The sequence below is a fragment of the Telopea speciosissima genome, chromosome 4, assembly GCF_018873765.1.
Source record: "Telopea speciosissima isolate NSW1024214 ecotype Mountain lineage chromosome 4, Tspe_v1, whole genome shotgun sequence".
NCBI lineage: Eukaryota > Viridiplantae > Streptophyta > Magnoliopsida > Proteales > Proteaceae > Telopea > Telopea speciosissima.
This window is the reverse complement of record NC_057919.1, coordinates 8,798,480-8,818,539: the sequence shown is the minus strand read 5'-3', so window position 1 is coordinate 8,818,539 and position 20,060 is coordinate 8,798,480. Positions and strand designations below refer to the sequence as shown.

The following is a 20,060-nucleotide window of genomic DNA, read 5'->3' as shown; positions in this document are numbered from 1 at the left end:
AGCAACACGTATCTTTGCGTGAAAAGTAGACGAGCATCATCAATTCAATGCTTCGCAGCACACGGCATTACGATGCTTGATCTAAACATAATCATTAATATATGATCAATGAGAGCCGTGATGTAGGAGATTGGCCAAGTGTACGGTTCGTTTTTCTCTTACGTGACAGCCTCATGGTACACTTAGCTTTACAGTTTAGTTCCCCGCTTTAATAACCGCTGCCGGATATTATTCCTTAATACTCGTTTTTTTTATTAAAGAAACTGGATTAGTGATTTAACCATTTTCACCACGTGGCAGTTGAAGAAGATATTGTCTTGTGTTTTTTTTTTTTTTTTTTTTTTTTGCCCTTTATAATGGAGTGGGAAACTGGGAAGGGGAAATCTAGAGCCGGGATCGTTATCGCGTCAAGTACTTTATGTTGTTCTATCAACTCCACTGCCATATCTGGAATCCTTCCGGAAAACGTTGATAAGTCAAAATCAAATCCCTTATTTATTTTTTTTTTTTTTAAAAAGGGACAATTATTATCACTACCCTATACTTAACCTATATTTATTAAAACTATCCTACTTTAAACTTCTTTTCTAGTACTACTCAGCTTTTAAAATTTTACATCTCCTTCTACCCTCATGTTTTTAAATACCTAGATTACCCTTCTTTTTCACCTGGTAACCTGCTAATCTATTTGTCCAACAAAAAATGACTTTTTACCTATTTATCCATGATAGACCCCACGATTTCTCTCTTCTTCTCTTCCGCTTCAACGCTATTGGATTACCTATTTATCTCTTTTACCTCATCTATTTGATCCATCAGTCTTGCTTAAACATGCAGTGTCTATTCGATTTTCTCCTCAATTGCTCTTCATTGCTCTTCGCCAGTGACCAACGGGTCATTAGACCTAAATTGGATCTGAGATGTAAACTCCCCAAAGAATATATAATTAAACGAAAAGTAGCAGTTAAAAGACCAATCTCCACCGATGCAAAAACCACCCCAAAGAATGCTCCTACACAAGCAAGGAAGTCTAGTTTATCAACCTTCCAAATGTGGTAAAGGCCCTGCATATCTGGTCATGATGGCAGGAGCGTATCTCGCTCTTCTGTATCCAAGTCACTCATCCCACCCACCCAACACTGTTAAACTCTTGAAACAGAAAAAAGAATCACACCCAACAAAATAGATCTCTAAACTTGCTTCATTTCATCTCTCATCAGTCCACAAAAGAACCTCCTTTCTCCTTTCTCGTTTACCCCTCTCCTCTATTACTCTTCATTACCCTACCTTCCAGAGTCAAGCCCACACTCTTTGAGCTTCAACTCTTATGCATTACTCACAAGAAATCTCATATAACACAAAAGAAAATTAAAATAAAATAATGGCTATAAAACTCAACGCAGAGAACGAAGAAATAGACAAACCACAAATCCCCGAATAAAATAAAGAAAAAAATTAAAAAAAGACAATGAAAAAGTTCTCCATCTGTCCTTATTCCTTCGGCGATCTGTTTTCTCACAATTGGGGTCTCTCTCACTGATATGGCTGATGTGATATCGACCCGTTGTTTGCTAGCGAAGAGCAATGAAGAGCAATTGAGGGAACAATCGAATAGACACTGCAAGTTCAAGCAAGACTGATGGATCAAACAGATAAGGTAAAAGAGGTAAATAGGTAATCAATCCAGCCGCGTTGAAGCTTCAAGGCGTAAGCGGAAGAGAAGAAGAGAGAAATCGTCGGATCTATCATGGATAAAAAGGTAAAAAGTCATTCTTTTTGTTGGACAAATAGATTAGCAGGTTACCAGGTGAAAAGGAAGGGCAATCTAGGTATTTAAAAACATGAGGGTAGAAGGAGACGTAAAAGTTTAAAAGCAGAGTAGTATTAGAAAAGAAGTTTAAGGTAGGGTAGTTTTAGTAAATATAGGTTAAATGGAGGGTAGTGATAGTAATTGCCCCAAAAACAAGAAGAACGTTGATTGGTTCGTGATGCCCTGCGACTTTCTCATTAGCCCTCGCGTTAGTGCAGGGTCTTCGCAACCCAACAGAATTCTATCCACCTCCCTGCCCGGGCTGCATGGGTAGTGTCAGACTTGGTGAGGTGTAAAAAGACTGCCATACCCATGCTTGGGCAAGGCATTCGGGCAGGGATGAGGCGGTCTTTTCACGCCTCACTGTGTCCAACGCTGCACATGCAGCCCGAGCAGGGTGCTGGATAGGAGCCAAGTCCTATCGCGACCAGGCATATGAATTAGGGAGAATGAAATCTCCATCCTGCCTCACATGAGATCACTGCTTATGTATGATGGCCCCCCTTCAACTCCATTAGGTGTTTTGGTTCATTCAATAAGGAAAAGTATATATAATCGATCAAACTAAATAAGCTTATATGTTCAATCCAAAAATTTGTCATAAGATCTAAATTTCGTGGGACAGATAGACCTGGGGTTCTTTTATTCATTTCAAAAAAGTTATAAAATTTTCAATACATTTCTTTATATTTAAAGAGCCAAAAAGAAAACAAAAAAAAAAAAAAAAAAATTCTCTAATAATTAAGGGAAAAGGTTGGGTACACCATCAACTTTTAGTAAGCTAGCGACATACACCAGTCACAGGATTTGGCACAGGAGGGCAAGAATATCTTTTTCACAAAGGAAGGAGAAAGGATGACACATGATGGGTAAATTGAATCCCCTCAACACTACCATCGGGCCATCAGATAGGACTAGAGATATGAGTATTTTCGACTCTATACAAGATATGTGAGAGTTTATGATGACACAGGATCCAATCACAAAGTTAAAACACCATTGGTGAGGGATTCTTCCTTTCTGCACTAGTGGAGGAAAACTTTGTCCATTAAATAAAGGCCCTTAAAGAAAGAAAGATATTTTAGGTAGAGATGGGGGACCTATAATGATGGGCATCATCTGTTTTTTTAACTTTTCTGTTTGAAAATTATCTTCTACGACAGAATAAGAATATATATAGTATGTTGTTTTTATACGTTCAAATGTAACATCTAAACAATTAAAATTAAATTGTTAGGAACTTCCATTCCCTATTAAAAATCCTAAAATAACTAATAGTTATTAGACTTTAGGGGGTTCTTCCTACTTCTTATGTCATGCATTATATAATATCTATTTTGTCGGTTTCCTCAATTTATTATTTATTAAGACTAGTTGTTATTATCTCATTAAAATTTCCATCATTAGATGGCTGATAGTGATGCTAAGCTTGTCCTACAAATTGCACATATACTGTAAACTAAAGCTGTGTTAAGTATGCAATTTAGGTCGATTTTGTATTCTTGGACGATAAAAACAAATTCTTGAATGATAAAAATAGTTGTTTTTATCGTCCGAGAATACAAAATCGACCTAGAATGCATACCAAACACAACCTAAATCATTTCATTGAATCATTGGTTCTGGAATCGGCCCAAAATTGATGTTTTCATGCCCTAACCCTAGTTTCCATACAAGAATTGAACGACCTGGACCTTTCAATCCATTCGATCTGAACCTGATTCTTGAAACGTTGGTTGGTGTATGAATTATGGAATCGGCCAAACAGCCCTCTTAGATTGTTTAGCTTATCAAAGATATCTCCATAACCACACTTTGGAGGCCCAAACCAAGAACCGTTTCAACCTGGGTTCATTGGTCCAACAAGGGTTAGAAATAGTTTATTATTTTATGTTTTTCAATTTCTTACGTTTTTTTTTATTTTTATGAAAGTGTAATCACACAAACCACACCACACTCACACACCCGATGTGGGAGTAAACCCACACACCCCTTCTTTTTTTTATTGAAAGTGTAATCACACAAACCACACCACACTCACACACCCGATGTTTTAATTTCTTATGTTGCTTGGGTAAAATATGTAGGAATGGGTAAGTTAGTTATTTGATTTGAACTTTCTTTTATTTTCGGAGTTGGATTAGGAGTTAAAGAGTTTTATATTGCCATTAGAATTCACTGCATGTACCCAACATTGGACACAAATTGAGTATTGAAATTGTTGGTTTGCACAAGAGTGGTTGTGCGTGTGTTTTCTCTCCTCTCCCTCCTTGCAGCTCTGAAATCCTATCTCAGGATTATTCCTTCTCCCAACAGCCCTCCCCCACCATCCATTAGTTGGTACCTAATCATATTCATTTCCATCTCAAATTTGTGAATGCGTTTACAAGGTAAGGCCCTATTTGTTCAAAGGGGAGTATTGAATAGGAAAACCTAACGAATGGATTGTAGAAAATTTCATTCCTCTAAACGGTCAAAGGTTTGGTTGGCTCCATTGAGAGAGGGAGATGGAGTATTGAGGAGCACATAAAAGTAGACTTTTCCATTTCGTAAACAATGCAAAATTGGTGGGACTTTGAAAAGGGTGGAATTGAGGACACGGAACAGACAAGAAGTTGTCTAACATTTCCACCCTAGCTAACCAAACACACCTCAATTTCCTGTGGGAATGAAAAAATAAATACAACTTTCTCATTCCCTTTTCCTTGAATCCCAATAACCCCCCTCCCCCATCAAAACACCTCTCAACAAACAGGGACAGGGTTAATAGAGATACATTGGCAAGGGGTCTACTTCGATCTTAAACTGGTTCCTCAATTTCTGGCTTCTCATCAGATTGATGATAAAAGCATTGACATGGCTCAACCATGATCCTTAGAAAGGATTCAATCCAACCTTTCATTGATCTATTGAAGAGAAGCCAGATGCTTCATACTAGAGCACCTGAAACCATTATCTTCCATTATAACGGCCAGCCAGATGGTCCAACACACAAACCCAGGCAGAAAATAGGCGTATTCACCTCTCTGACCAACTGGAACCACCAGATTGTTGAGGTTCACGCCAATTTGAAAATAGGCGTATTCACCTCACTGACCAACTGGAACCAGATTGCTGAGGTTCACCTCAATTTGAAAAGATAGATCGACCATTTTCATTGGGAAGCTGTCAAGAATAACATTCTTCTTACATGAATACACTCAGATGCTACCCAACTGGTCATTTGCTTCATAACACCTGCTATTGTTCTTCTTAATCACTTTTCCTTCTTCGTAACATTGGATTTGAACATTTTAGATCATCACACCTGCCTAGAAACACAAAAGGTCCATAGTACCAGTTACAAGAAAATTTCCTGGGAAAGAAAAAACAAAAAACAGTAAATTATAGACTGAAACCAGGCAGTTAAATATGAAGGAATGGCTTGGTTCCTATGTCATAGAACCCATTCTATAGTACATGTCAAGGACGCCATAACATGCCATGAATACAAGTTTCATACAAAGGGGTCCCACATAAAAAATTAATTCAGAAACTAGCATGATAATCTTTTCCAATCATCCAATAAACATGGTAAGAAGACATGGTTCTCGTAGTCCAATTAAAATACAAACTTTTAACCAAGCAATCCACTGTGTAGGTTTGAGGTTGCATCCATCCAGGTCAACACAGAAATTCTCAATCCAATTGTAGAAAGATTTTTAATCAGCTTCAATAATGCCAGCATTTCACATTGCTTGCTCTCAGATCTCTTTTTTTTTTTGAGGGGGGAGGGGGGAGGGGGAGGGGGAGGGAGGGTGGGGGAGGTGGGGCAGTTCAAAGGCTGGACTTTTATCTCATGTCTCCGCTGTCAACAGCAGGGAACTTTACCACCGGGCCAAGGGTAGCACCTCAACTTGCTCTCCAATTAACCATAACCATATAAAGAGGATCCCAGGTCTCCCTTGGTTTTTGTTACCTTGTTCACCCCCCCCCCCTCTCTCTTGCTCTTTGGTAGAAAGCCCTAGTTCGGTTGTTAAAAAAATGGGGGAGGGGCATGCCGCCAGCTTTCCATAAGCTAGCAGTATGCACCAATCACAGGGCTGGACGCAGGAGAGCAAGGGGGTCTTTTCCAAAGGGGGGTAGAGGTTGACACATGTTGGGCACTCTGGTGGTGTGCCTAGTCTTTTCCCTAAAAAAAATATACAAAAAGGAAAATCCAAGATATCCATTTGAGAAAAAAGGTGTATCTTGTTGAAACCAAAATGGTGAACTGAGAAGTCATGACCACCTTTTCATTGGCCCTTGTCTTATTTCCAAAAGTTCTCTAAATTAGGGGTAAAAAAGGGTTTTCAAAATAATTTGAAAGTGACTTGTCATTATGTTATTTTCAAGAGTTGTCATTGCCTTGCATGCTTTTTGAGTATACATGTGGAATTACAGGATTTTATCCTCATTGAAAGAAGAAGTGTGTCGTACTAAAAGGGCAAAAAAGTAAAGTTACAACTTCTTTTTCACCAACTATGGTTACAACAAGATTTTCCCTTAGAAAAAAGGTTAGTCGAAGCATTACATACCTCCATAATCTCTCTTTCATCAGGATTACATGGCTTTCGAATTGTCCATATGAACAACTTCAATACAATGCTTACAAAAGGCTTTTTTCAAATGTAGAAGTCAGATTGCTTTGATTGCGCCTTCAGATCTTTCAATTTCTTCAAGATGTTTGTGAAATAATCCTGCAAATATTTCTCTAAAGTAATAATTTTTTTTGCATCCACCCCAAGAAGATCATATGTCTCAGTCATGGGAGCCGAGAAAACAGTATCACTTGAAAGAACCTAGGAACACCACCAGGCACTCGTTAGCCAGGTTTTTTCCCCATAATCCTCCAATAAACATTTCGACAATAGAAAAAAAACAAGGGGGTGGGGGGTTGCCTATATTACAGATATGGCTGTCCTATAATTGTGCAAGATCAGAAGGACCAATAAACAGGAAAGTATAAATAAAGAAACAATGACATATAATATCTTCAAAGAAAAAATAGTTAGATAATTTGTCAACAGATTTGGTTTATTGTATGCTGTTTGTTTGAATATGTTACTCTATTTATTTTTATTTTTTTTTGGGGGGTGGGGGGGTAGATCTCCATGTTGTTCATTGGATTGTCTCTCATGGAACATGCATTCCTGTACATACATAGGAAAAGCCACCTCTCCTAACTGTGCCTTATGCCTGATGAGAATAAGGAACTGGCTTAACATTAATGCTTCACCTTAAAGAAGAAAAGGGGTTGGGGGGGGAGCAAATAAACCCTCTTTGGAGTCATAAAATAATCCAACTGCTGAATTCTTCGAATTCCAACCCACCCCAAATTTAAAAAAGGGAAAGTGTTCTCTGTCCGGGAGCATGGCTCCTCCGTGCACGTGGGAGCCAATGGAGAACACATGGGAGCATCAAGCGGGGCGTCATTTGCACATTTCATGTGGGCAGGACGGTCATTTCGCCCCCCCCAATGTGTCTGGGCACAGGGCGCACACTCCCAAACAGAGCTCTTTTTCCCTTAAAACAAAAAAGACTACAAGAAGGAGAATAAGTAAAAGGGGCTAAGGAATTCTATAGAGGATATGGTTCTCGATGTTCCATTAAATTAATTTTTATGGGAGTTATAATGTTATCTTCCAGTAGTTCATGTTATAACCAGTTCTGCACATGTGAAGTTACCAGTCTGGCCTCCTCAGTATGCAGAGATTCATATAACTCATGGGCAGACACCAACCTAACAATAACATTATCACCTTCAAATTATTTTTTGTTTGGGCCAGTAAAACAGGAAAATAAGCATGGTAACTGACTTCCTTGGATTCCACATGAAGACAGAACACACGTTTTGGACTGTCCTTTTTCTACCATCACTAACTGCAAAGTTGCAGGCCCAGAATGTGTGACATTGCACTTCATTCTGCTAGAAAAGAACACCCAACAGCCTACCCCAACATCTTTTTCTTTTGGAAGCAGCTACTTGTCTTATGTATTGAGTGCGACTTTAAACAGGTTAATATGACAAACCAGGATTCATGGCTCAGTCATACTTGTCTTAGGCATCCAGCCATTAAACATATATATTTGACCATGCAATTGAAGGAACAAAGAGGAAAGAAAAAAAAAAATGCATGCTCTTAATACATTGAGTACTAATACCAAAAAGTGGAAAGGCAGGTAAAAAAAACCAAATCATCACCTCTGAGAATGCCAGCCGATCAGCGACATCATTGGTCCACTCAAAACAACGAGTCAGCTGGCGAGTGAATCTCAAGACTGAGACCGGGACAGTAGTTACATTTGCATCCTGCCCTGCAAGCCTCTCACATAGTGTTATCACCTACCAACCCACCCCCACCCCCAAAAAACACACACACACACACAAATCAGAAACAATTTGCATGGAAGCACTTGCTGACTTGCAACCATTGTGTATTGAAGAAAAACACTAAATACTATTAACAAGAACTGAAATAAATGGAGTTATGATCAAAATCATAGCCTAAAAGATACAACTAAATTCAATTTCATCCGAGAGCATGTTCGTTGGCCTTCAAATACCTCTTGGGTTGTCCATGCACGAGGCCCGGCAAATGTGAAAAGTTTCCGGTTAATTTTTTCATTTCGTAAAGCTATAAATGTCAAGCGAGCTATATCCTGGGGAAAAAGGACACCTATTTAGATACATATGGATAATATCACACAAGGAACTATATCTTAAGGAACTAAATGAGGACCAATGAATTATGCCCCAATATCTTAAGAAACTAAACAAGGACCTATACAGAATGAAACTTTAACCTGAGTGTCCATGTAAGCAACTCTAGTTGGGGCATCAGTTCCCCATACAGACTTGTCTTCTAGTATAGGCACTGCATACTGCCCAATCAGGCCCTGCACAGGAAGATTCATTAGTGCTTCCTACCCAAGAAAAGCACCACAGAGAAACAAGCAATGGGAACTAGAAGGTGAGGAATATTGTTAAAGAATGTGCTTTTTTATTTTTCCTTTTTTAAATCAGGAACAATAACTGTTGAAAAGCATAAAATATTTAGAGGGATTTGTTAAAGCCAATACAAAATTGTTTTAGGTTTATTAAAGGGGAAAATATTATACTGAAATGCAATACAAAAGGTTGGGGAAAAATTTTTCATTTCAAATTTCAGGATGTTGTTTTCCCGAAAGGGTGGTGGTTCTTGATCATTGATACACTTGGGGCCCGTGGAGGACTCTACCCCTATCATATGGCTGGATTCTCTCTCCTTTACGCATGCCCAGATGTGCTTCCTTGCCATGACCAACCAAGAAATTGACAAACAGCCGAAAATATAAAACAAAATTTATAGATAATATTTGATTCTCTAGAAAGATATTTTACGTTTAGAAGAATGGAGCCATAGTAGTAATAATTTGTTTACTTGGTGGTAATTATGTTTGTTCACCACCCACCCCCAACCCCCATTTAGGATTACTAATATTTCAAATTGGTCTCAGCTAAATTAGGTTTTGCCCCCGAGTTTGGGATTTCGTATGAACAATTTTCTTTTTCATAGTAGAAGTGTGCACGTGCAGTACCGCACATGCTTAGAGAGAGAGAGAGAGAGAGAATGAATGAGATGGGGAAGAAGGGAAAGAGTATGTTGTTTGAAAGGAAATGTTTATTTTTGTAACCAATCTAACTTTATTTTAAGGTAGATTTGGTTTTGCAAGTAATGGATATATTACTTTTAGTAAGAGGGTGGGAGATCAAATTACTTTACTATCCCTAATTTTGTCTATTAAAACTTCATTATCAAGGGCAATATGGGAAAAGAAAAAGCGCTGGCTTCACAAAGCAATCATGTTTTGCTTAATAAAGTAATATAGGTGCTCACATATGCATCCCTGCATCAGTATAGTTGGCTTATGAAATTCAAGAAATAATGTGATAATTATTTACTTTCTCCCAAAAATGTTGCATTATAACGCAAACCACCTATTCTAGAAAAGCCAGAATTGTCCAGGAATACTTTAATTTCATAATAGTCGGATCTCCGTGAAAATATAGACAGGCACAGAAAATTAACTGATATATATATATGTGTGTGTGTGTGTGTGTGTGTGTGTGTGTGTGTGTGAAACAATGAGCTTGTAAACTCTCTTACTTTCAGACTTTTGAGAAACATCAACATAAAAGAACATGACCAAAATTTCACTGGATGGCCTACCTGCATGAAACCACATAATCGGATGATAATGTAACTTAGGCCCGAATCCTGAAGAAACTTCTCAGTGCAGTACTTGATCTCCATCAAAGGAACTTCGGGGTGCTTGTCACAGTTATGAATAGAAAAGAATACATACTTTTGAATCCCCATTGCTTTTGCACATTGTATTAAAGCAACTTTACCTTCCCAGTCTACCTAAACAGAAATAGTGGATTAGAACATGCCACCGCCATTAAGAAACAACATGCGAGGAGAAAAAATATTATGACACACAACAATAGAAAACTACCTGTGGGCAATGGGCCCATAGAAACGGACCAATTCCAAACAAGATAATATCCTTGTTAATAAACTGAAGCGAACAATAATAACTCAATGTACCTCAATAGTATGGACTGTATAATGTTGGAGCATCTCCACAGCCCAATTGAGTGGTCCAGATATGCTCCACAAAGCATTTGATTAGTTTTTGGAGATTGGGAACATTGCATTGCAGAGAATTGGATAATTTCCATCACTTGTCTTGGGGCTAATTTTTGGAAGGTCAAAACTTTTTGCATGATATTGGTGTCATTTGAAAATGTATTGAGTTACTTATCCAATAAGACCAAGATCTTGCAATCCACAGAGTGTTGGGAAAGTTAAGACCAATTTGGTGATCGTGTATTGATCTGTAATGGGATTCTATTTTAGGAAGGAGTGCTAATTTAAGTCTATTGCTCTACTTAGTAGTTTTATTCCATTATTTGTTTAAGGAATAAAACACTCATATGAGTGCTATATTGTAATTAGAGTCATATTAGGAGTCTTTATTATTAAATAAAGTCAGTTTCCTAATTTTTTTAGGATTTTCTTTCAGAACCAAAGTCAAAGTTCATATATTAGGATGGGTACTTGAGTAGTCTATATAGGGCTGTAGACAACATTAATTGGTGTCTTGGGTTAATCAAATAGGCCTTAGGGTAATGCTTTGGGTATGGAATAAGAGTCATGGACGACTTCCCCTTATTGCTGTATTCCCAGCTGCAGCCTGGTGACTTGGTCTTCTCATTGCTGGCTTGGTATTCTAGCTTGCTGTTTATTTTTTATGCTATTCTATTTCACTAGTTCTGCTATTTATCTTCTTTTATCCATTAATCACATCGTGTCTAGATTTGTTTTGGTACTTTCAAATTCCCTTGGGCCCGATACCCACAGGCATAATAGAGAATTCACTAAACAAAATAAAAATAACAATTGAAGTTAGCGTAACAAATCAGGATCTGAAACCAGGACCTGCAAAGAGAGAGAACAATGGGAGAGAAGATGTGCTGAGCGTGGACAGGGAACCTTTATTTATAATGTTTAGTTACAGCAAATAGAGTCTAATTAAAACTCCTACTTAGAGTACAACGCAAGTTATAAACCAATAAGAAAACTAAAACAGAAACATAAGTATACCTAAACTCTTTAACTCAACATAACCCACAATAGGGACACTCCCCCTATCGTGAGTAACCTTTAACAGTTAGTAAACTTATTTGTTCTCCAATGATTTTGTAGTAGAAACACAACAAAGAAAAGAAGAAGTGAAACAAAACCCTCAAGTTTCATCCAGTTCCAATCACAAGACTGGGATGGTTGAACCATTGGCAACCCTCCCAGTTATATTTTTCATCATTATAAAAATAAACTATTAGTTGTTCCAAAAGGTTTGAACCCTTGATCCAAAATTTTTGTTAAAGATACATAACCACCATGGGAAGGCTTTAGTTGTGGCTAAAATTGGCTCTTTTCATCATCTATTTTAATAATTAATTCTTTATTGTTCTTTAAACAAATCCATTTGACCTGATAATGACCCATAGGTCAACTTGGTGATCCATCACCTGGTACACAAAACAAGTGGTGGATGATCCAGTTTTGCAACATTGATATCAATTCTTCATCAAATCTTCCTTTTTTTTTTCCTCGTTATAAGCAAACACATAAGTCGACTTGGTGACCCATCACCTGGTACCCATAGTTGTCATGGCATCTAAGCGACCCAAGGCGTTGGAGGGGGCTTGGATACAACATCACACCAACAAGGCGACCAAGGCGTTTGGACACCTTGACAACTATGCTGGTACCCAAATCAAGTGGTGGATGATTCAGTTTTTGCAACATTGACATCAATTCCTTCATTAAATCATCCTTATCATTTTCCAATTAAGCAAACAAATAGATCCCCAAAATCAATTTAACAAATCCTATTTGGATTCAATGTCAACCACTTACACTAGGACTCAAATACTCAAATTGGAGAAGACAAAAACCAATTGAAATAGTAAAAGTACACTTACCATAAGTAGTTAAGCTTGATATAAATAGTAAAATAAGTTACGAGAATATCAAAATTGCTTGATCACTAAACATAGTAAATTATCAAAGCACTCGTATCATGAAACCCACATACATTACAATATATTTGTGCATACACAACCAGTTGTACTATGAAGAAAACATAGTTGCTTGGAGCAGGACATACTCCCGTGTCAAACTAACTAAAGATGGAATAAATGTTTTATTTTTTTTATTTTTTTTATTTTTTGGGGGGGGCAGGGGGAAGGGTTGGGAATTCAACAGTCAGAATGTTTCAGAGGGTATTCAATACTAGAAACCATCTTCAGACAATCCATAGCGGAAGCCACAGGTAGTTGGTCGCTTGAAGCTAAATTGTTATACGTGGCATACGATCATTTGAAAACAATTTTTTTGCTCCTCTTCTCTGATTAATGGAGAATATAGAAATCAAAGCGAGGGGATAAAGCTCTTAACAAGAAAAGAGGCTCTACCCGATATTGGCCGATACACACATTACTTGGGGTCTAACTACCTAAATCCTGTCCCATCATTCAACTTTTATCTGGGGCCAAATTCATCAAATTATAAGCATTGGCATCCATTTTCACCTCTGCAATCCCCTTTTAATGTTTTAATTTGCACCTCATCACTTCTTCCTAGAATTTCAGTCATGAGTGAACCATCTTAGTTGACTTTCTCGTCTGCTGACCAATTGATTCTACCCCTAAGTTCTTGAAATTGCATCCCTTTCTAAATTCTAAAGAGACTAGGGCTGGATTTTCTGAGCACATGAACCGGTTAAAAATCTGAGCTAGGTTATTGCATCAATGATACAATCATCAACCCAAGAAACTTGTGAACTTAAGTCTTAATTTATATAAATGGCACACACGAATGTCAGTGCCACAATGGAGGAGAAAGAGTATATGTGCGTAATAATAATATCAAGGAGAGGGTTGGGGTGGAACCAATTACAAACAAAATCCGAGTAATTTACGACCGAAATCTGACAAAGCAAACTTCAATATTAATGAAGCTGAATGTTTTAACTCAGTCAGAAAGGGGGAAAAAAAAAATTCAAAATAGGAGACTTTATTGCAGTTACATTTTATTGATCCCTACACTTCAATGGCACAAGCAACCACACAAAAAAGATGCCCTAAAAAGATAAAAAGAAAAAGTATTACATTCATTGCTTTTATAATGGTTGATTCCTCTCAAAACTACTTTGCATTATGCATGACTCAGAAACCACATTTGAATAGAACCTGACAGAGAGAGGGAAATGCAACCATAATAGCGCTGGGATTGACAGATTTGTTTGTATGTGAAGATAAGTTCAGTCACATAGTTTTTCATTGGTCTGCTGGAACATGTGCGTAATAATAATATCAAGGAGAGGGTTGGGGTGGAACCAATTACAAACAAAATCCGAGTAATTTACGACCGAAATCTGACAAAGCAAACTTCAATATTAATGAAGCTGAATGTTTTAACTCAGTCAGAAAGGGGGAAAAAAAAAATTCAAAATAGGAGACTTTATTGCAGTTACATTTTATTGATCCCTACACTTCAATGGCACAAGCAACCACACAAAAAAGATGCCCTAAAAAGATAAAAAGAAAAAGTATTACATTCATTGCTTTTATAATGGTTGATTCCTCTCAAAACTACTTTGCATTATGCACGACTCAGAAACCACATTTGAATAGAACCTGACAGAGAGAGGGAAATGCAACCATAATAGCGCTGGGATTGACAGATTTGTTTGTATGTGAAGATAAGTTCAGTCACATAGTTTTTCATTGGTCTGCTGGAACATGGAGGGGGCATAATTTTCTGTGTCACCAATGATAATGTTCACTGTACATGAGAAATAGAGGAGCTTGACTACAGAAACTGGAATAGTCAGAAGTGGATATTCATAGAGAAAACATATTCACTTAATCAAGTTAAGCTTCATGAATAGTTGTTTAAAAGTATTAAATGCGCTAAAAATTACATATTGTAGTCATTTTGTACTTAGAATTTCATCTGCATAACCAAAAAAAAAGGCTTTTACATAGAATTTACCGTTTTTATAGGCTCTTCTGGGCGTCCTGTGGCACAATCAATAACTGTATGAATGCCAACCAGTGTTGCAGGTATTGTCTCTGGTTTGCTTAAATCAGCCTGCTCAAGCATCATTAAATTCATTAGACATTTCAGCAAAACTCCAACAGGTGATTAAATTAGAAAAGAGGTACAGGCATGCTAATGTCTTAAGTTAACCCAAGATGCTGTCACTGAAAAATAGCACAAATGAACTATTGCCAGACTATTATTGCACTCTACAAGACTACTGCTATGAAAATGCAAAATATGAAAAAAAATAAAGAAAAGAAAACTGCTATTAATTCATTGGTATGAACAGTTCAGTCAGACCAAGTATCGGCACCAATTATTTCTTCAGTAATGTTTAATTGCACAATCAAATCCCTGACAACCATAATGTAGTCAATCTAATCCGTTAACAATAGAAGTTCTAATGTAGTCTAATTAATTTAGCCATTAACATCATTACACGCTGAATGGGAACCATATCATTTGATCCCCCTTTAACCGTGGTTTCCTAAGTTAAACTTTATTGGTTGCAACGATCTTCAAATCCACCATTGCACACAAGAAGTGATCAAGTTTTGAAATATTCAAATCGTTGAGTTATTGTAGTGTGATTTTTGGGAACACATCAGGAGAAAAAGGGTTCTCCTCAAAGTTTGTCCTTCACAACATTTTAGCCCCCTAGGGGCCTCAATCTTTACTTGACAAGAGCCCCACAACACCATTTGATACAAAGGAGATAAAAGAGCAAAAAGAAAAGAACCATAAATTCCATCATGATATTAGTATGAACACTTCAAGCAAGCCAACCTCTCGAGAGCTTTGTTGCACTAATTACTTATCTTTGAAGCTTGAAACCTACATTGACAACTGTTGCACCCCAATCACGAAGGAAGTCAGCAGGAGCTGGTCGAGGCCTTACAAGACATCTTACATCATAGCCTTCATCCAGAGCCCACCTCACCACTTGCCTCCCTAGAGTTCCAGTAGCCCCAACAACTAGTATACTTGTAGACCTAACAGGGGTCCCTGGAGCCAGATTGGTAGTTATTGCTGTTTGAGCAGTACATGTTACCACTGTGGGTATGTAAGATCTTCCTGAGGAGAAAGAATGGAGAGCTAAATTTTAGATTTATCTTATATGAACCACATCAAAAAAAAAAAAAAAACAAATGGGAAGTCCACAAGAAAGAGAACACTTTAAACATTTTTTGAAGACTGATCTGAACTTAACTCTGTTTTCTTAAACATCTCATTCCTACATTGAAGGGAGGGGAGCAGTGAAACAATAAAATGTGCAAGTTGAAGTATCCTTTTTTCCTTTTTTTGGGTAGTCAAGTTTAAGAGTCAAAGGTTGAAGTTGTCTTCAGTCAATTAAATGCCTTTTTTGCACCTCAAATGGTATCAAGGGGGGACTAAGATTTTGTTGGAGGAGAAGCGTTTCCAACCCCAACATCCAAACAATCTAACTTCTAAAACCCAATAAAAGTTGTCACTTTCCTTTGCTTAGCTCCCCAATCCATCAAGTCCTGAAAGGGCCTGAGTGAGTCAATTAAATGCCTTCCCGGCATTGACAATCAAATAGAACCAGCATAAGGTTGGGTTCCAAGGGGGGTTCTCTTTTCCTTTTTTTTTTTTTTCTTTTTTTTTTTTTGTTTTTTTGGTGAGGGGGAGGGGGGAGAGTGGTGGGGGTGGGGAGATTCTAATCATAGGGAATTCAAGGCGAAGAAACGCAAAGTCGAGAGAGAGAGAGAGAGAGACAGAGAGTTACTCGCCTAGAGAAGACAAAGAAGTAAGCGTGAGGAGTGGAATTGCAGAGGCAAGATGATCGTATCGTGATAACGAGCGCCTCCAGCACAGCGACGCATGTCGGCTGGAAGATGACTTGGGCTGACAGAGTTGATGATGGTGAGGGGTCGCCGTCGCGACATGGGAAAAGAGAGCGATACTGCTACATCTTGACGCCATCGTCCCAACTCTCTTGCGCTCTGCGGTTATGGTGCAGGTGCGAAACTCCCAACTGCCAGAACGCGCCCTTTTCCGTGTCCAGGGGAAACTCTCACCAGTCTATTTCCTTTCTTTGCAGGTTAGTTTCAGACTAACAAGCGTGAGGGAGAGGCTAAGGACCAGTCGAACTCGATCTTGCCACGTCACTCTGGAAATGGATCACGCATTTGTTTGTCCAACTCATTAACTCCTTTATTTTATCAAAAAAAAAAAAAACTCATTAACTCCTTTACTTGCTAACATGCTCCAATGTGCTTACTTAACACACCGACGCGACAATCTCATTCACGATCACAGAACGGAAGGTCGGACACACTCTCCGTCTACTCACACGTAGGGATAGATCTCTACGTGCACATGCTATACTGTCGTATGGGAATATGGGATATTATCCACCAAATCTGTGACATATATATTTAAGCCTGCAGACATTATGATTCTCCTCAGACCTCGCATTGATGGGAGCCTTGTGCACTGGATATGCCTCAATTTCATGGATGTTAAGGGTCTCTTTCCAGATTTTGACTAGAACGAGTCACCTGAGCAAATAAAAAAAACATGAAACCTGATCAATAGTAATGAAGACTTGCCTAGGTTTAAGAAATGATCAGTCCATATCCAAGTTATTCTGAGTTTTCATCGATTTAGTATTTTTGCCCCAGTCATGTGAAACTCACAAGTCTAACTTTTTTTATTATCATTGGGTCATATACACCCTAAAATATTTGTCCATCCCTTGCTTTTAATACTAGTTTCTTTTTGGGTAAAATACATGTATCTCTTCATAATGCACCCAATATTCCTCGTACCCCCTAAAGTTTTAAAAAGTCCACGTACCACCTTTACTTTACCCCCTAATTTTAGATAAGTCCAAACCGATAAGTCCAAACCGTTAAGTACTAAAAACTTGATAATTTTACCCTTTCTTCTATGTTTATAAATTTGAAAATACCTAACTGTCCTGACCTATTTGTTCATAATATGAAAAGACATTTTTGCCTTAACCTAATTTGATAAGACCCTTTTACTCCTACTATTTGTTCTTAAGAACCTAATCCAATCTAATTACCAAAATACCTTCGTCTTCCCCAAATCTCATCTTCCCCAAAATCAAATCTTCCATTTCTGGAACTTCTCTCAAAATCCAACACAGACTGGTTTTTGTTCTCTGATTCCCTGTTTCTCTTCTTTATTCACTCTTTTTTTTCCTTTTTTTTTTTGCTACTGGCGAAACACGAGGGCGAGGGTGGGGGTCGAAGAAATTGCAGAGAAAAAAAAAAAAGGAAAAAGGAGGTGGGGTTGAGGTTGCAGTTGAAGGTGATGGAATGAGGTAGCAATATTAGTAAATACCCACTCTCAAGAATCATAAATAAATGTAAAGACTCATTAATTCCATCCAACGCTCTAATGCGTTTCCAGTTCCTCGAATCGATCAAATGCCCACACACGCGAAGCTTCTATTCTCTGTATCTATAATTAATTAGCTTCTTTAGTGGTTTAGCTTCCTTGAAGTGAAACTCTGAGCTTCTCTGTGAGCTGAACTTGGTTTCTTATTCTGTTATAGCCATTGCTGCTGTGACTGATTCTTTTACTTCTTTCTGGGTACTGGGTTCAATGGAGATCACTTTGTTTCGCTTCTTTTATTAGTTCTTGAAAATGTGGGTTTTGTTTGATAGGTGGTTGTGGTGGAAGAATTGGAGAAAGAATCATCAGAACCAGATCTCTGTGATTTTTGCTTAGTTTTTAGGACTCAGAAGAGCCTCCCCACCAGCAACATGCATGGGCACAGCAATCTTGGCAACGGGAGGGCTTCTTTGCCGGTGTCTTGTCCGACACAGACCTCCACAGAGTCTCCTCCGTGGGCAAGATTCCGCCATTGCCGCAACAAGAACACTGGATTTGATCACCTTCAACTGCAACCTCAAACCCACCTTCTTTTTCCTCTTTTTTTCCTCTGCAATTTCTTCGACCCCCACCCTCGTCCTCGTGTTTCGCCAGTAGCCAAAAAAAAAAGAGTGAATAAAGAAGAGAAAGAGGGAATCAGAGAACAAAAACCAGTCTGTGTTGGATTTGTAGAGAAGTTTCAAAAATGGAAGATTGATTTTGGGGAAGATGAGGGTATTTTGGTAATTATGCTTTAATAAGGGCATTTTAATAATTTGATTGGATTAGCTCTTAAGAACAAATAGTGAGGATAAAAGAGTCTTATCAAATTAGGTTTGGACAAAAAAATCTTTTCATATTATGAACAGATAGATCAAGGCAATTAGATCTTTTCAAATTTATAAACATAGAAGAAATGGTAGAATAGTCAAATTTTTAGCACTTAACGGTTTAAACTTATCTGAAATTAAAGGGTAAAATAGAAATGGTAAGTGAAATTTGCAGGGGTTAAGGGGTATGAGGAATATTAGGTGCTTTATTGGGGTACGTGTACTTTACCCTTTCTTTTTTCTTTTTCACTTGTGAAGCAATTATAGCCTTGCACTTCCTTCCCCATTCCAATAAAAAGAAGAATGAAGATATTAAAACAAAGAGGCCCATCTCTTTGACGTTTCAAGTGATCCACTTGGCGACAATTAAAGGGTTCAGAATTGCTTTGCCACGTACCTCAGGACACGTAATCTCACCATTTCCCCTTGTGATAAATCCATTTCTCCTTATTCGTTTACACTTATCCAGACCTAGATCTGAAAGATGAGTCAACACATACAAAAAGGACAAAATTATAACAGTGCTTTCTTTTTCCTGTTTTTTTTGGTAAAGATAACAGTGCTTTTGGATAATAAGAAACTTGAGAGTAAGAATTTCTAAAGGGATATTGTGACATTTGTCTCCGCTCCTCGAACGATTCTAAATTCAGTCAAGCTAATGGTATCTATTTATCTTGGAATCAACCAAATTAAACTGAGGCTCTTACAAAGTCGACCTTACTGGGGGCGATAATATTCCTTTCTTTTAGCACGATATTGTCACTTTAAATCATAGTCCGCGCGATATTAAAACACATTAGGAAATCATCATATATATGTGCATTTCATGGTACATTCTAGGCAATGTGAGACTATTTTGTGATTTCATGGTTCTACACGAACTCTCTCCTTGAACAAGACATGGGGAACATATATGCCCTTTATTTCAAAGAGTGGATGCTATCCCTTCTCATACACTATAGAGAGGGAGAGGCCCGAGACACTATAGATTTTAATACATTGGTCCTCTATTTTATGACAGATTTGAAAAGCTAGCAATAATTCTTCCTTAATATACGATCCCCCAACCTCCCATCCACCATCGAATGTTTCTATCGAAGGTTGAGGAGGGTCGCACCAATGCCATGGCCAAGACCAAGGTAATCGTGGCATACGTATATCTGATGAGGGAGATTTTTTCCTACAAACTGGGTACTTGTATTCGCAGGCGTTGAAATGGAATAATCCCCTTTCCCAATGGATTTGCAAATATACCATTAGGTTTTCATATTTTTCAAAATATCCTTTTAATTGGAGTGGGATTCCATTTCGATGCCTACGATTTTGGGCAGCAGGAAAATTCCTATTGCCTGATTTGCAGGGAATTTTTGTCCA

General features: G+C 38.0%; 1 protein-coding gene and 1 long non-coding RNA gene across 3 annotated transcripts; one reads left to right on the top strand and one right to left on the bottom strand.

The window, feature by feature from the left end:
* Positions 1–5,975: 5,975 nt before the first annotated feature.
* LOC122658565 lies at positions 5,976–6,547 on the top strand. The gene is made up of 2 exons (XR_006332461.1): positions 5,976–6,033; positions 6,346–6,547. It is a non-coding gene; the product is annotated as an uncharacterized LOC122658565 (long non-coding RNA).
* Positions 6,335–16,506, bottom strand: LOC122658561 (protein HIGH CHLOROPHYLL FLUORESCENCE PHENOTYPE 244, chloroplastic). 2 transcript variants are annotated; one of them, XM_043853574.1, is made up of 8 exons: positions 16,242–16,506; positions 15,329–15,564; positions 14,440–14,538; positions 9,979–10,236; positions 8,636–8,728; positions 8,396–8,491; positions 8,034–8,174; positions 6,335–6,630 (listed from the first exon to the last, which is right to left on the bottom strand). In XM_043853574.1, the coding sequence occupies exons 1-8, from the start codon at positions 16,432–16,434 to the stop codon at positions 6,454–6,456; spliced, it is 1,293 nt and encodes a 430-aa protein (XP_043709509.1). In that variant the 5' UTR covers positions 16,435–16,506; the 3' UTR covers positions 6,335–6,453. The 2 variants fall into 2 exon arrangements, with proteins under 2 accessions (XP_043709509.1, XP_043709510.1); XM_043853575.1 differs by having other exon boundaries at positions 10,042–10,236; positions 16,242–16,504.
* Between the last annotated feature and the right edge of the window lie 3,554 nt (positions 16,507–20,060).

What these genes read in the sequence shown, in the direction of transcription:
- LOC122658561 (XM_043853574.1), bottom strand. Translation starts at nt 16,434, where the DNA reads ATGGCGTCAAGATGTAGCAGTATCGCTCTCTTTTCCCATGTCGCGACG. An exon ending in TACTTCTTTGTCTTCTCTAG is followed by an intron (nt 15,565 to 16,241) that starts GCGAGTAACTCT and finishes CTTTCTCCTCAG; the next exon opens with GAAGATCTTACATACCCACA. An exon ending in GTGCATGGACAACCCAAGAG is followed by an intron (nt 8,175 to 8,395) that starts GTATTTGAAGGC and finishes GTGGGTTGGTAG; the next exon opens with GTGATAACACTATGTGAGAG.